Here is a 15,471-nt window from a genome sequence, read left to right on the forward strand (position 1 = left end):
ACCATATGCAGTTGGTGTTGAAGCTTGAAGTCCTGAGATGGGAGTGATGGGAAGAGGTAAAACTGCAGGGGCAGTTGGGCGGGGTTATGGAAGGCCTCCACTGCCAAAGGAGGTGTTCAGGAGACCTCAAGGGCCCTCCTGTCCTGAAATTCTTCAATTACTGACTCTCTTTCCAGGAACATGTTCCCAGCCAACCTGGTGGAAGCCACATTCAAACAGGTGAATGGGTCCCTAGGCGATGGAGGGTGGGCAGGCAGGGCCACCCTGGGCCCGGCTCAGCTGGTCAGTCTCCCTGTCTCTGGGGGTGGGAGGCTACAGGGGAGGGGCCGGGGGAGGACCTAGATCTTTAGAGCCTCCTGTGGCCATACCCCTGCCCTGGGTTCTGACTTTTCACAAGGAAGAATTATGAGGGGAAAAGGAAGCCCCCACTGAGTGCCGGCTCCGCCCTCGATCATGCCCATGCTCATGCACAGGGTCTCACTCAGTCCTCACAATAACCCTACCCTGGGCTAGGACCAGAACAGCTCCTGGATGAGGAAACTGTGACTCAGAAGGGTTAAACGATTTGCCCAAGGTTAAATCACTAGTAAATGGCAGAACTAGTAGGTGAACCCAGGCCTGTTGGCATCAAAGCCTGTTTTCGCTTTCTTTTTAAAATAATCCTTTCCTCCTAATAAAAACAGTAATAACACTCACTGTAAAATATAAGGGAAATACTACAATAAATAAGTGAAATTCACTCAGTTGTGTCCGACTCTTTGCGACCCCATGGACTGTAGCCTGCCAGGTTCCTCTGTCCATGGAATTCTGTAGGCCAGAATACTGGAGTGGGTAGCTGTTCCCTTTTCCAGGGGATCTTCCCAACCCAGGGGTTGAACCCAGGTCTCCTGCATTGCAGGCAGATTCTTTACTATCTAAGCCACAAGGGAAGCCCAGGAATACTGGAGTGGGTAGACTATCCTTTCTCCAGGGGATCTTCCTGGGGTCTGATCAAACTGGAGTCTTCTGCATTGTAGGGAGGCCCAAAGCAGAGGATAAAAATCACTTGTAGTTCCAGGACCTAGCAATAATGATAGCAGAAGATATGCTTCTGGTCTTTTTTTCTGTGCAGAAATGTTTTTAAAAATAGAATTAGGATCATAGTACACACACAGTGTGCATCTTGCTTTTTTCCCCCACTCCCATTATATCATGAGCACTTTACATGGTTATTAATGTTTCTTAAAAATACAAGTCATGTACGGATGTGAGAGTTGGACTGTAAAGAAGGCTGAATGCTAAAGAATTGATGCTTTCAAGCTGGGATGTTGGAGAAGACTTTTTGAGAATCCCTTGAACTTCAAGGAGATCAAACCAGTCAATCCTAAAGGAAATCAATCCTGAATATTCACTGGAAGGACTGATACTGAAGCTGAAGTTCCAATACTTTGTCCACCTGATGGGAAGAGCCGACTCATTGGAAAAGACCCTGATGCTTGGAAAGATTGAAGGCAGGAGAAGAAGTGAGACAGAAGATGAGATGGTTGGATGGCATCACTGACTCAATGGACATGAGTTTGAGCAAGCTCCGGGAGATGGTGAAGGACAGGGAAGCCTGGTGTGCTGCAGTCCATGGAGTCACAAAGAGTCAGACAGGACTGAGCAACTGAATAACAACAAAAAATACAATGCTTAGTGATGATGTCATAGCCTGATGTAAGTCTAGGCTGTAATTTATTTACCTATTTCTCCTTTTGGTTGTTTACCAAAACAGCCTTGCTGTTATTCAGTCACTAAGTGATGTCTGACTCTGTACCCCATGGACTGTAACACACCAGGCTCCTCTGTCCTCCACTATCTCCCAGAGTTCACTCAAATTCATGTCACTGAGTTAGTGATGCTATCTAACCATCTTATCCTCTGCTGCCTCCTTTTCCTTCTGCCTTCAGTCTTTCCCAGTATCAGGGTCTTTTCCAGTGAGTTGGCTCTTCACATCAAGTGGCTAAAGAATTGGAGCTTATGAATATTCAGGGTCAGTTTCCAACAACCCTGCACACCAATCTTGATGTGCACTTCTAGTAATTTCCCTTCTAAAATGTCAGTCTGTTGGTTGACTCAGTTCAACAAGTATTTTCCTGATCTTCCCTGTGGTGGGCCCTGTATTGAGCCTGGAGACACACCAGAGGTGGTTGAGAGATGGAGGAGAGGCTCCAAAATAAGGAGCTGTGAAAGCTCTGTATCTTCCCTAACCTCTTGTGTCTTCATCTGTGAAATGAGCCAAGTAGTGGAGGGCCCTGAATGCTAGGCTAGGGAGTTTGGATATTATTCCAACAGTGATGGGCAATTACGGAAGATGTGAGAGAGAAAGAGAACATTGCTCTACTTTCTACCGCATCTGGAATGCCCTTTATCTTTTGGCAAACTCCTTGCCCATCCTTCAAGAATCAGCACCTGGCACAGAGTGTTCAACACTGGGGTGATGATGGTGGTTATGATGGTGAGGTGGTGGTAGTGATAATAGCAGTAATGGTTACAGAAGGCTTACCATGTGCCAGGCACTACTGCCAGCACTTTACATACATCATCTCATTTAACCTAATGAGGTAAGTAACTATTAAGACCCCACTTTACAGATGAGGGAACTGAAGCTTTGACATTTTATATCTATTTCCTGAGTGGTTCCTTTTCTCCACCCACCCCCAGAAACTTTGCTTTATTGATACTTGGTGTTAGGAAGATAGGAGCCCTTGTTTGTGCTCATAGCACCTGAGGAATGAGAAGAAAAGACTTGGAAATGTCCTGGGGGCTGAGGAAGAGAGGTAGGTGACTCACTCATTTCTCCCCAGCTGGCATCTCATCTCATCAAGAAAGCTTGGGGCAAACTAAGCTTTCCTAATAGAAGGTCCAAGTTTCCTTCAGTGGAAGGCAGGGCTTGCTGGCTGTTAGGCAGATGGACAGTGGATGGCTGAAAGAGGATAAACAGGTGAATGGAGGATTATCCAGGTAGATTATCTGTGTAGGAGATGGATGGATGGTTAGAGAGGGTCCCAGCCAAGTGGCGCTAGTGGTAAAGAACGTCAATGCAAGAGATTTAATCCCTGGCTTGTGAAGATCCCCTGGAGAAGGGCATGGCAACCCGCTGCAGTATTCTTGCCTGGAGAATTCCATGGTCAGAGGAGCCTGGTGGGCTACAGTCCACAGGGTCTCACAGAGTTGGCCATGACTGAAGTGACTTATCACAGGTAGGTGTAACGATGCACAGAAAGAAGAGGGGAGGAGGGATGGAGGGAGGTGTGCCCGGGTAGTGTGGATGACCAAACAAATCTCAGTTTTGTTTTTTGGTAAAATATTGATAATAATCCCTGTCGTGCCTATGTCACAGGGTTACTGTCAATCATATAATTCATGAGTGGATACAGATGTGCTTCCAAGATGTTCTTATTATTGTTGTTGATATTACACTTGGTCCTGGCTCATTCCTGGTTGGGGTGTCGCCCACCAGTATCGCACCAAGACCACCCCCGTTGTCAAGTCCCCCAAGGTGGCATCAGAGGAGGCCCCTTCTCGGCGGATCCTCATCTATGGGGTCCAGGAGGAGAACGGCTCTCATGTGCAGAACTTCGCCCTGGACCTGACACCCCCACCAGAGGTCGTTTACAAGTCAGAGCCTGGCACCAGCGATGGCATGAACGTGCTGGGCATCGTCATCTTCTCTGCCACCATGGGTACGTGCTGCCCACCACCCCAGGAAGCCCTGGAGCCTGGCCCTCCTTGCATTTACCCCTCCCTACATCCCGTGTCCAGTAACCTGAATAGCCTGGAGTCTCCCCATCTTCCAGGAGGTTCCTTCCTTTCCTTTTCCGAGGGAGTGACTCAAGTCCCTATTCCATTACCCAGGGGCAAGAGGGTGTCCCTAGCCCTCCCCGAGTTGGAGCTGCTGTTCCGCACTGGGAATTCCCCATCCCTGGGTGCTATTTGCCTCCAGGAGTGTTGGTCCTCCCTCTGAGAAGGCCATGCCTCTAACCTTGCCAGCAGCTATTTGTTTAAAGCCCTCATTCTTCCCTTCCACCCTCAACCACAGGGCTTTCTCAGTGGCCACCTCTCTCTGCAGACCTGTCTGTGCCATTTCTGGGGGCCTGTGGCCATACTCTTTCCTTTGCTGGGTCTCCAAGGCCCACCACAGGCTACTTACCATGAAGCTGGTAAAGTTTAACTTGCACAGGTCCCTTCTAAGGCCTGTATCCTTTTTCCTTTTTAAAATTTTATATTCTTTTTCTTGAAGAAGGCTCCAAACTATGCAAGCTTCAGGTACTACAAAACCTCTGGATACGCCTCTGCCTGCAGCATCCCCCCCTTGACCACCCCCACCGACAAATGCAGACAGCCTTCTTCCTTCTTTGGTAGCAGTGGTTTGTCACTAAGTCGTGTCCAGCTCTTGCCACCCCAAGAATTGTAGCCCACCAGGCTGCTTTGTCCATGGAGTTTTCCAGGCGAGATTGCTAGAGTGGGTTGCCATTTCCTTCTCCAGGGGATATTTCCAACCAAGGGTCGAACCCACATCTCCTGCATTGCAGGCAGATTCTTTACCGACTGAGCTACCAGTGAAGTCCTCTTCCTTTTTTAGAGTCTAGGAATTCCTAACCCCTCCACAACTATCTAGCTTGTCAGTCACACCTCGTCTTTCTAGGTCATGCCAAGGGTCACCAGGAGCCTCACTATAAAATCCTATCAGCCCCTTCCCCACACTGCCCCAGCCCTGGGCCTAGTGGAGGGCTCTCCAGCTTCCAACGTCTACACAGTGTTTTCTTCTCAAGTGGAAATTCTCCTGTCTTCTTGGTCTCTTAGGCAGAAACTTGGGGGTTACTTTATACTTTGCCCTCTGCTTCAGCTCACACCCAAATCCCACCAGGTCTGCCTCTGAAGTCTCTCCAGCCTCTGCGTTTCCTTCTGCCCACTGCCCCAGCCAAGGCCGTCTTCATCTCTCACCTGGTTTCTGGAAAAACTGCCCCAAGAGTCCCCTGTCCTTGTGTGTCCTCCTCACAGGGTCGTCGAGTCCCCATGTAAAGCCTCCACTGGCTCCACTGTCCTCGGAGAGGGGTCCAAACACCACGTGACCCACAGAGCCTGTGAGCTCCGGCCAGGCTGCCGCTCTCGGCCCTGGGGCTCACCTCCCCAGCCGCTCTGCCTGTCGGTTCCTGGAAGGCGCCTCCCTCGGCCAGGCTGTTCCTGCCTCTCCGCTACACTTTTCTCATCCCTGAGGGAGCTCAGTATAAGCGTCCCATCCTGGGGAAAAGTCTAACCCCAGTCAGGTGCCCTGTGTTATTCCTTAAATGTTTGACCCAATACAACTGCCTACTTGTTGGCGTGGCTGTTTAATGCCTGCGTGGCAGCTGTGTATCCACGCAGGCAGAGACAGGTCTTGGTCTCCATGTAGCCCCACAGCCACCATGTGACTGGTTAGAGTAGATGCTTGGTAAACTTCTGGGAAAGATTGGTAGACGGGCAGATGAATGACAATGGTTAACGGAGCTCTTTTCATCCTGGTCAAAAGGCCAGGCAGGCACACAGAGGGGCCAGGACCTCAGAGACCCCAGAGTATGAGAGGACGGTGTTCGGAAGCATCCTCAGCACATCTGATAATCTGTCCCCCGCCCTGGACTTTCTTCCTCTTCCCCAGCCATCACTGCTCTCTTAGGGCTGGGAACATACCCAAAAAGGACATCTATCAGCAGAACTAAAGAACACTCTGAGACCCTTCGACTCATTTCACTGTTTACTGAGCACATGTCACTGTCCACGCGTCAGTGACTATTTTTTGTGTGTCCTCAACTCTAGCTGTGCCGACGTCTCTGTGTACCCCCACCTGAGTGTGGGTGAGCACACCTGCGCAGCTGGCTTCCCTCACTGCAGCCTCCTTCCCCGTCTTCTCCCTGGTGTCGGGATGTGGCTGATGCTAAGGTGGCACTGGCCTTGCTTGCGGGAGGAAGCCCACTGCTACCCTCCGCATCCCATGTACAGTTGCTCTAAGCCAACCAGGGCCTGAGGGTGGAACAGGGAGCTTGATGAGGAGCAGGAACAGCTGGGAACCTGGCTCTCTGAGTTCAGCCAGGCTTCCACAGGCCAGGTGGACAGAGCTGGGCCCAGTGTCACCTGCCTCTCTGGCCTCTCCTGCCCACCACAGCAGGACCCCTCCACTCCCCTTCCCTGTGGTAGCTGCTCCCCGTTCAGCATGGGTTCGGGGCATCCCGGGCAGGGAAAGAGCTTGTCTCTAGGGTCCCAGAGGCCAGGATTCAGATCCTGCCCCTCACCGGCTGAGTCAGTGGATGAACCTCTTGGACACGGCAACAGTAAGCTCCGTGAAGGCAGACACAGAGTGTATTATGCTCTCCATTTCTGTGTCACCAGTGGGAGAGCAGCTGCTTGTCACTGTTCCAGGAGTGACCTAACTGTGGTTACCTGCATGACCTCAGAACCCCAAGGGGAGGGTGACAGGGGCTTCAGAAAAAGCTTCATCATTCATTCCCTTGTTCATTCATTCATTCAATGATAAGTTGCCTTCATGGGTTAACTTTCTATTGGAGGAGACAGAACAATACAACAGATGAGTGTTGTAATAAGTGATATGAGGGGATCAGAAAGAGATGGGTTAAAGAATAAATGGGGAGTCTGCCAAGGGGGAGTTGGGGAGGGGCAGGCCTCCAGGCCAGGGCTTCAGGCATCAGGAACTGAATGGACAAAAGCCCCACCACAGCCAAGAGCTTGATGTAATCTAGAAATGTGAAGAAGGAGTGAGTGAGGAAGGGAAAGCAGGGCCAGACAGAGGCGGGAGTTAGAGACATGGCCAGGTCAAGTGGGGCCTGAACCAGGGTGGGATGGGTGGGGAGTTAGTTATGGTCTGTGTGCAGGAAAGTCAGTTGGGGGTGTTGGCAGGGAGCATTTTTATCTTTAGAAGGTGGCACATGCTGCTGGGTGGAGAGGAGGAAGAAATGGAAGCGCTGTGGGAAGGTCACAGCCCTCTCCAGCAGGGAGGCCGGGAAGGGAGGGGAAGTAGGGGGGAAGCGCTGGGTGGCAGAAGCTGCTGGGCAGTTGGCCAGGCGCTGAGATCTGTGTGTGCCCGTGGTCTGTCCGTGCCTGGCCACAGCATGTGTTGGCTCACACAGGTGTCGTGCGGTCTGCCTCTCTCTGCCGGATCTGTCATTTGCTGTGTCCCTGCCCCCTGCAGGCATCATGCTGGGCCGCATGGGTGACAGTGGGGCCCCGCTGGTCAGCTTCTGCCAGTGCCTCAACGAGTCCGTCATGAAGATCGTGGCCGTGGCTGTGTGGTGAGACTCGTCGTGGGGGCCAAGGGCAGACTCCTACCCTCTCCGCCCCCTTTCAGCCCTGCCCTAGGCAGCTGGAGGGACCCCATGGTCCCAAAGGAATGAGCAGAAAGCTGGGCACAGGAGGATACCCCCAGCCCTGACCAGGCCGAGTTCCAGCCCTGGGCCTGCCATTTCTGGCCCCATCAGGCCTATTGGAGGCAAATCAAGAGCTAATCAGCCTGGTCCTGACCTCTGTTTCCCCATCTCTTGGGGCCTCATTAGCTCAGCTTTTGGAGAAAGGAGACACTGGAAGTGACAACCAGCTGCCACTCCTTGGCTCAGAGTTCAGACCTTAGGAATCTTCTAGTCCAACCCTGCACAGTGAGACAAGAAAAGGCAGAGGCCTGCCAAGGTCAGCCATAGAGACTGTCTCATTGCTGGGCTGAAATGTGGGCCTGCGGAGGAAGGCAGAAGGGTAAAGACTGCATGGATGGACTGGTTAAGGGGGCATTAGTGACATCATATGCCAGGTACTTGGGTACATAGTCACATTCTATCCTCATAAGAGTCCTGGAAGACTCAGGGAAGTCAGGCCCAGCAGTGATATAGTGCCTGGGAACTTCCACGGTCTTTGCCTGCCTGGTGCTAAGCCGGCTGCCCTGCCCACCTCAGGTACTTCCCCTTTGGCATCGTGTTCCTCATCGCTGGCAAGATCCTGGAGATGGACAACCCCACGACCGTAGGAAAGAAGCTGGGCTTCTATGCAGTCACCGTGGTGTGTGGGCTGGTGGTCCATGGCCTCTTCATCCTGCCCCTGCTCTACTTCTTCATCACCAAAAAGAACCCCATCGTCTTCATCCGCGGCATCCTCCAGGCCCTGCTCATCGCACTGGCCACCTCCTCCAGGTAGCCCTGGGCAGGGAAAGTGTCAGGGAAGAGACCATGGCTGAAAGCTATCCTTCTGTCCAGCCATCATTTGTCTGTAGCCATGGAACCATGGAAAGTGTCAATGTGACCTACTTCACAAACTTGGGGGAGGATTTGGTAACAAGACCTATTCTTGAAATGCTTGAGCCCCTACCTTCCCAGATGGCAGCAAGCCCTCCTCCACATCCCCAGTGTTCCCTCAGTCCACATGGGGGTTGGCGTCCACGTGTCGGGGGCCAGCAGAGCTGAAGAGTGATGAGTCTGCAGTCTCTGCTGCCTTTCACAGCCACGTGGTGCTTCTATTGGAGCCAGGCCCTCTGCTCTTCAGGGACTTTGCCTGTTTACTGTCACTGGCAGGTAGCCCTGTCACAGCACTGGCAGTGTCTCTAGACAGTGGGAATTTGAGTCATGATTCCATTACCCACTAGCTCTGCGACTGCGGGCAAGTCACTCCACCTCCCTGGGTGGTGGGATTAGTTTCCTCATGTACAGACCGGGGATCACTGTGGCCTCTGGCATGTAGAGTTGCTGTGTGATTAATGGAGATAACCCACTAAGGCCATTCTGGGCTTGGTAAAGCAACACCTGACCTCAAGCATCCCAGACCGCAACTGAGTGCAAAAGACCCAGGGAGATGAAGTCATGCAAACTCTGCAATTGAGTGAGGAGAAGGGAAGGAGGCAGTCACTTACTGGGCATCTAACCCTGTGAAGAAAGAGTGGTTCTCCTCACAGTGAGTGTCCAAGCTCTACACGGAGGAAGTCACCTAAACTTAAGCCCATGTCTCTGGCCTCAAAGACCTGGCTCTTCCGTCCATCCCTGACTGCCTTCTCTTCCCTAGGCCTCAGTCTCCCAGTCTGTAAAATGGGAATAAGGGCCACCACAGACCTCCTTCCCCAGCAGCCACATAACCTGCCCTTGGCAGCAGAAGTACCTCATGCAGGACTCAGGAGGAGCAGAACCAGTGAGGAAAAAATCCTAGAAGCCTTGTCTGGGAACCCCACCCAGGGCAGAGGGAGGAGGCAAGAGGGAAAGATGAAGCCCCAAGCAGCTGCTGGCCCCCATGTCACTGGTTAAGCCCTACCAGCACCAGCAGCCCTCACTGTTTCCTGTTAGCAGGAACCACAGCCTCAGGTCCAGCATGCCTGGGGCCTATGAGGGGCTCTGGCAAGTGTACCTGGGCTTCCCAGGCAGTGACCTGTGGGGAGTAGGGTCTGTGGGGCTATGCAAACCTGAATTTCAGGCCCAACACTGCTACTGGGAGCTCAGTAACAACACAGCTACAAGAGCAAGGGCTACCACTGGTTGAGTACCTATGATGGGTGCTTGCTAAGTCGCTAAATCGTGTCCGACTCTTTGTGATCCTATGGACTGTAGCCCGCCAGGCTCCTCTGTTCACGGAATTCTCCAGGCAAGAATACTGGAGTGGGTCGCCATGCCCTCCTTAAGGGGATCTTCCCGACCCAGGGATCGAACCTGGGTCTCCTGCATTGCAGGCAAATTCCTTACTGTCTGAACAACCAGAGAAGTGAAGTGAAAGTCGCTCAGTCACATCTGACTCTTTGTGACCACATGGACTATGCAATCCATGGAATTCTCCAGGCCAGAATACTGGAGTGGGTAGCCTTTCCCTTCTCCAGGGGATCTTCCCAACCCAGGGTTCGAATCTAGGTCTACCACCTTGCAGGCAGATTCTTTACCAGCTGAGCCACAAGGGAAACCACCTACAATATGTAGACGCTATTCTAAGCAATCTCTTGTTGAATCCTCCTAATAGCTCCATAGTGTACCGATTGTTTGGGACAAGGAAACTATGGCACATACAGGTTGAGGAAGGGCCAAGGCCACTAAGTTAGTGGGAAGCTGGAATCTGAAGCCAGTGCTCCTACCCAGAGCCCTGCTGCTGACCACTTCATCTCCACTTTGCATGGTTGGTCGTTTGACGTGGCATCAGCCCCTCCTCCCCTCTGGGCTTCATTTCTTCACCTGTTAAAGGAGCTCCAAACCTTCCTAGCAGGAAGCCATGAGGTGTAAAGCACAGCGCCTGGCACATAGTAGATGCTCTGTTGGTGGTCACTCCCTTCCTGACCAGTGTGCACAGGGGGTCTCTAAGGTCCTGAACCTGGGCAAGTCTGGCCACATGACCATTTTAAAAGCCCCTTCAGTCTATTCTCCACCCTAGATGGGCCAGCTGCCTGGCACTGGGGGCAGGGGGAGCTTCTGTTACTGACCAGCTGGCAGCCTGGGGGCCCTGACCATCCTGGAGGAGGGTGTTGGGCAGACACTGGCCCTTCTATCCACAGCTCAGCCACACTGCCCATCACCTTTAAGTGCCTGCTGGAGAACAACCACATCGACCGGCGCATTGCCCGCTTTGTGCTGCCCGTGGGCGCCACCATCAACATGGACGGCACCGCACTCTACGAGGCCGTGGCTGCCATCTTCATCGCCCAGGTCAACAACTATGAGCTGGACTTCGGCCAGATCATCACCATCAGGTGTGCTCCTGACACCCTGCACCCGATGTGGACTGGGGACGGCTGCTCTGGAACGGCTTTCGGGAGTCTTGAGCTCCCATATCTCATGTGGTCTCTGAGGCCCAGAGAGGGCAAGGGGCTCATTCCAGGTCACATAGCAAGTCAGTGCTGGGGTCTCATGATTCAGGGCACCAAGCTCCTTCCCCAGTGCTGCCCTGCAGATAGGGAGCTCTGAGCAACCTGGGAAGCTAGGGCCCAGAGGAGGGCCTGCAGTGGGGACATACATAGCAGGCAGGACACTGCAGGTAGGCACAGGGCAAGCAGAGGCCAGAGGCGGGACTGAGGACAGTGGAGGGGCTGCTGGTGTGGCTGGAGCTGGGGGAAGGTGCTAAGTGAGGACAGAGGTGAAGGGGAAGGCCTCACATGCCAGCCTGAGGGTACAAGTCTCACCCTGGGGACCCAGTGTCAGAGGACGAAGGGAACCTGTGGACAACTTCCTGGAATCCCACAGCGACAGTGGCCTGCCAGGCTCCTCTGTCCATGGGATTTTCCAGGCAGGAATACTGGAGTGGGTTGCCATGCCCTCCTCCAGGGAATTTTCCCTACCCAGGGATCAAACCCAGACATAGGGCTTTTCCACAGACTTCTTAGGATGTTCTGCTGAGCCTCTGGGACCACAGGACCTTGGGCAGAGGCATGGCCCTGCCCCAAGAATGCTCTGCTGTGGCATTCCTAACAATGCCTGCTCCACAATGCTGTCCCCAGAGGCTCTGGCATTCTGGCCTCCTCCTTGGGTTCAGGGCCCAACAACACTCCCTACCCTCTCCTGCAGCATCACGGCCACTGCAGCCAGCATCGGGGCAGCCGGCATCCCCCAGGCCGGGCTCGTCACCATGGTCATCGTGCTCACCTCCGTGGGGCTTCCCACCGATGACATCACCCTCATCATCGCTGTCGACTGGGCTCTGTGAGTGGGGTTCCCCCCACCCTCTCCTGTCCCCTGGGAGGCAGGCACTCACAGTGGACCGGGGAGCTGCCATGGTTTGGCACAGTGGGTACTCATTGACACCTGCCCAGCTGAATGACTTGTGGAGCCCGGTTTTCCAAAGTGAAAACCTAGGATCCCTTGTTCAAAAACTACAAAGAATTTCAGGATAGGGGAAGCAGAGCATTAGCCCAAGCCCTTTGACACACAGGCCCTGAGGCACCACACATTCACATGCCTGCATCACCCACTTCAGCACCGCCAGGGGGTGCTGGGCCAGGAGGACCAGGAAGGCACCCGTCCCGTGAGCACCGCCCTCTCCCATATCCCCTTACAAGAGGGCCTGCCGCTCACCGCCCACCTTGGCCCACCAGGGACCGTTTCCGCACCATGATTAATGTGCTGGGTGATGCACTGGCTGCCGGGATCATGGCTCACGTCTGCCGGAAAGACTTCGCTCAGGACACGGGCACCGAGGTGAGCACACCGTCTCCTTCCTGCCCGGCTGCCCAAAGGCCCAAGGGTGAAGCCAGGAGTGGTGGGCAGGGCAGCGCATCAGCTACCCACCAGCTGGGCAGCCTTCCACCGATCCCTCCACACCTTGGTCTCCTCACAGGCACCCGGGTGACAGATTCCTCTAATAGCTGTTGTTGAACATCTACCAGGGCTGGTGGTGAACACAGGCAGCATCCTCAGGGAGCCATACCCTAGTGTCCTGTTGACAACACGACCAGTGTTCACATGTCTGCTGGGAGCTTCATGGTCCTCAGGGCTCCTTCAATAACCACGTGTAGTGGCTGTCCCACTCCGTGGGGAGGATGCTGAGGCTCAGGCAGGGGTGCTGCCCACTCCTACACTGGATCCCAGGGGGCGGGTGCCTCCTCTACTAAGACAGTCCCAGGAGGCAAGACAACTTGGAACTGGAGCCCAGAGAGGCCCTATGACCTAGCAAGGTCTCACAGCATGTCTGTAGGAAAACCAGACTGTCCCCAGCCCTTTGCTTGTCTAGTCCTCCCTACTGTCTAAACTCAGTCCCTCCTGCTGCTGCCAAGACCTGTTTCCTCTCCCCAGAAACTGCTGCCCTGTGAGACCAAGCCTGTCAGCCTCCAGGAGATCGTGGCGACCCAGCAGAATGGCTGTGTGAAGAGCGTGGCTGAGGCCGCAGAGCTGACCCTCGGCCCCTCCTGTCCCCACCACGTCCCTGTCCAGGTGGAGCAGGATGAGGAACCAGCCACTGCCAGTCTGGACCACTGCACCATTGAGATCAGTGAGCTCGAGACCAACGTCTGAGCCCCAGGAACTGCAGGGCCCGGGGGAGGCCTCCAGGGTTAGGGGCCAAGGGCAGGATCTCAATTCACTACTTTCCTGAGCACAAAGGCCAGGCTAACACTATCTCCCCACCCTTGAGGGTCCAGAATGGGCTCCACTTGATGGAAAGTGGAGTGTCAGAAAGGGGAAAGATTGCATGTGGGGGTCCCAGCTGGAGAGTTACAGGCAGGTGTAGCCTGAGCCCCAGCTATGACATTTCCACTGGGCTGGCCTGTGAGGGTGGCAGGCAGGGGTATGGTCTCCACTTTCTGAATCACAAAGTTGAGGCTCTGAGAGCTGAAAACACTTGCCCTAGGCCTCAGAACAAGTGATATCAGGACTAGGATTCTAGTTCAAGGCTTTCAAGCCCTGGCCACTCCCTGCCAGAGGACAGAGATGCCTGCAGGGCCAGATGCCGAGAGGGATGCTCTGACCCCTCCAGAAGCCCCAGAGCCACCACTGCTTTCAATTTATGAAGACAGAGCAATGTCCTGGTTCTGCCCCAGCTGTGTCCCAGCCCAGGCCCACCCCCACCCGGCCGCATAACACGTGGCCTCAGACCAACAGCTCTCCCCAAGGACGGGCCCAGCCTAAAGCCGAGACCCACTGCCTTCCACGTGCCACAGCCAGTCCCATCTCCTGACCTAGCAGTTCTCTCTCATAAAGCTCATCTGATGTGGAGATGAAGATGTCTTCACCAGAGCTGCAGGGCCCCTAGAAACCCCCGGGCTAGTCTCCCATTGGACAGGTGAGCCAGCCAGGATTGGGGATGCAGACTCACCTGGGATGTTTCAGTCAAGCTGCCCAGATGGCCCTGGGGTCAGCACTCCCTCCACCCCCTGCCCCAAAGCCCATGTGACGAAGAGGAGTTAGATTTTCTATTCCTTTCTGTGTCTGCAAGTTCAGTGATAACTAAATAAAGGTATTTTGTTTTTCAAGTCTTGTGGGCTTAGTGACCATACAGAAACCAGCATTTCTTTATGGGGTTAATACAGGCAAAGTGCAGACTTGCTTGTCTGGGCAGCCCGAGTACAGACGGGGCTGTCCAGGAAGCCGGAATGTAAACAGCCTAGTCTGCAGCGCTGGAGTGTAGACAGGTCTGTCTGGGCTGTCAGTGTATGGATGGGCCTGCCTGGGCAGCCAGAGTGCAGATGAGCCTGTCCTGGTGGCCAGAGTGAGGACAGACCTGCCTGAGCCATTACATGCAGGAAGCAGAGCACACACAGGGCTGCCCAGGGGCCTGTCTGGGAACCACGGTGTGGACAGACCACTCTGCTCATAGTCTGGGCTCTACAGTCAGGGCCCTGAGGTCAGTCCTCACAAAAGAAACACATTTCCTCAGCCAGCCTGGCTCCCATCGGTGAATGCTTTCCTTTAAGCAGGGGGTGTGCCCGAGAAGTTTTCAGACTCCCCTTCCCTGGCTCTCCTCAGCCTCACCATGTCTCCAGGAGGCTTGCAGGGGAGATGGAAGACCCTGGCTACACAATCTGCTCTGGATGCACTTTGGGGAGAAGATACAGCCCCAGGGTTTTGCACCATGGAGCCTGTGAAGCTGGGGGAGAGGATGAGCCTCCCAGGGTCAGTCAGAGAATCAGGAGGATGATCAGTCCTGAATATTCAGTGGAAGGACTGATGCTGAAGCTGAAGCCCCAAATACTTTGGCCACCTGGTGCAAAGAGCTGACTCATTGGAAAAGACCCTGATGCTGGGAAAGACTGAAGGCAGGAGGAGAAGGGGGCAACAGAGAATGAGATGGTAGGACGGCGACATTGACTCAATAGATGTGAGTTTGAGCAAACTCCAGGAGACAGTGAAGGATGGGGAAGCCTGGCATGTTGCAGTCCGTGGGATCGCCAAGAGTTGGCTGAACAACAATGACCACCTTCCTCCCAGGCCCCACTCCTGAACTACCTCCATCTTCCTCCCAGGGTTATGGTCTGAAGAGTCCATGAAGGGCCCTAGGCTCCCCCTCCCACCATAGGGCTAGAGGCTGTAAAATCCACCTTGGGAGCATCCTTCCTCCCTTAAGGCCTAATCACCTGTGACGGATCAGATGTCCAGCTATCGTAACTCTCCCCATGGTGTTGCCTACCTTACTGTCCACCTTCCTGTGGTACATCTCTCTGAGCAATGGCATCTGCTCCACATGGGTCAGGAAGCTGCTCTTTACTGGGCTCGACAGTAAAGCAGTGGCAGCATGCTTGCACACCTCCAGTGGTGCACTACTTCCAGGGCTACCACTTCCGGGGCATGTGATCCATTATGATCCGGGGCAGCTCTGCCTGGAGACGTTCTTTGCTCTGAGCTGGGGGCTGTCTTCTTCTGGCCCAGCTCTGGCCCCACTGGTGATGGTGACACACTGGGCTAGCCTGCCACCTCTGGGCAAGCCTGCAGGGACCAGGGCCCTGAGGTGGGCTCTGCTCCAGCTCCCAGGCCTGCCTCCAGCCCCCTTCCCATCCCAGCATCCTCTATGGGCTGGACCCATCAGTCATGG

General features: G+C 54.1%; 1 protein-coding gene across 1 annotated transcript in view; it reads left to right on the forward strand.

The window, feature by feature from the left end:
* Positions 1–12,959, forward strand: part of SLC1A7 (solute carrier family 1 member 7) — a 55,343-nt gene extending 42,384 nt beyond the window's left edge. Inside the window, exons 4-11 of the mRNA XM_061121862.1 lie at positions 177–219; positions 3,482–3,704; positions 7,202–7,301; positions 7,953–8,186; positions 10,511–10,705; positions 11,517–11,651; positions 12,044–12,146; positions 12,741–12,959. Coding sequence (XP_060977845.1) covers positions 177–219; positions 3,482–3,704; positions 7,202–7,301; positions 7,953–8,186; positions 10,511–10,705; positions 11,517–11,651; positions 12,044–12,146; positions 12,741–12,959 — 1,252 coding nt within the window. The remainder of the gene's footprint in view (positions 1–176; positions 220–3,481; positions 3,705–7,201; positions 7,302–7,952; positions 8,187–10,510; positions 10,706–11,516; positions 11,652–12,043; positions 12,147–12,740) is intronic.
* Positions 12,960–15,471: the final 2,512 nt, after the last annotated feature.

Source organism: Dama dama, chromosome 20, assembly GCF_033118175.1.
Source record: "Dama dama isolate Ldn47 chromosome 20, ASM3311817v1, whole genome shotgun sequence".
In the NCBI taxonomy this organism is placed as follows: Eukaryota; Metazoa; Chordata; class Mammalia; order Artiodactyla; family Cervidae; genus Dama; species Dama dama.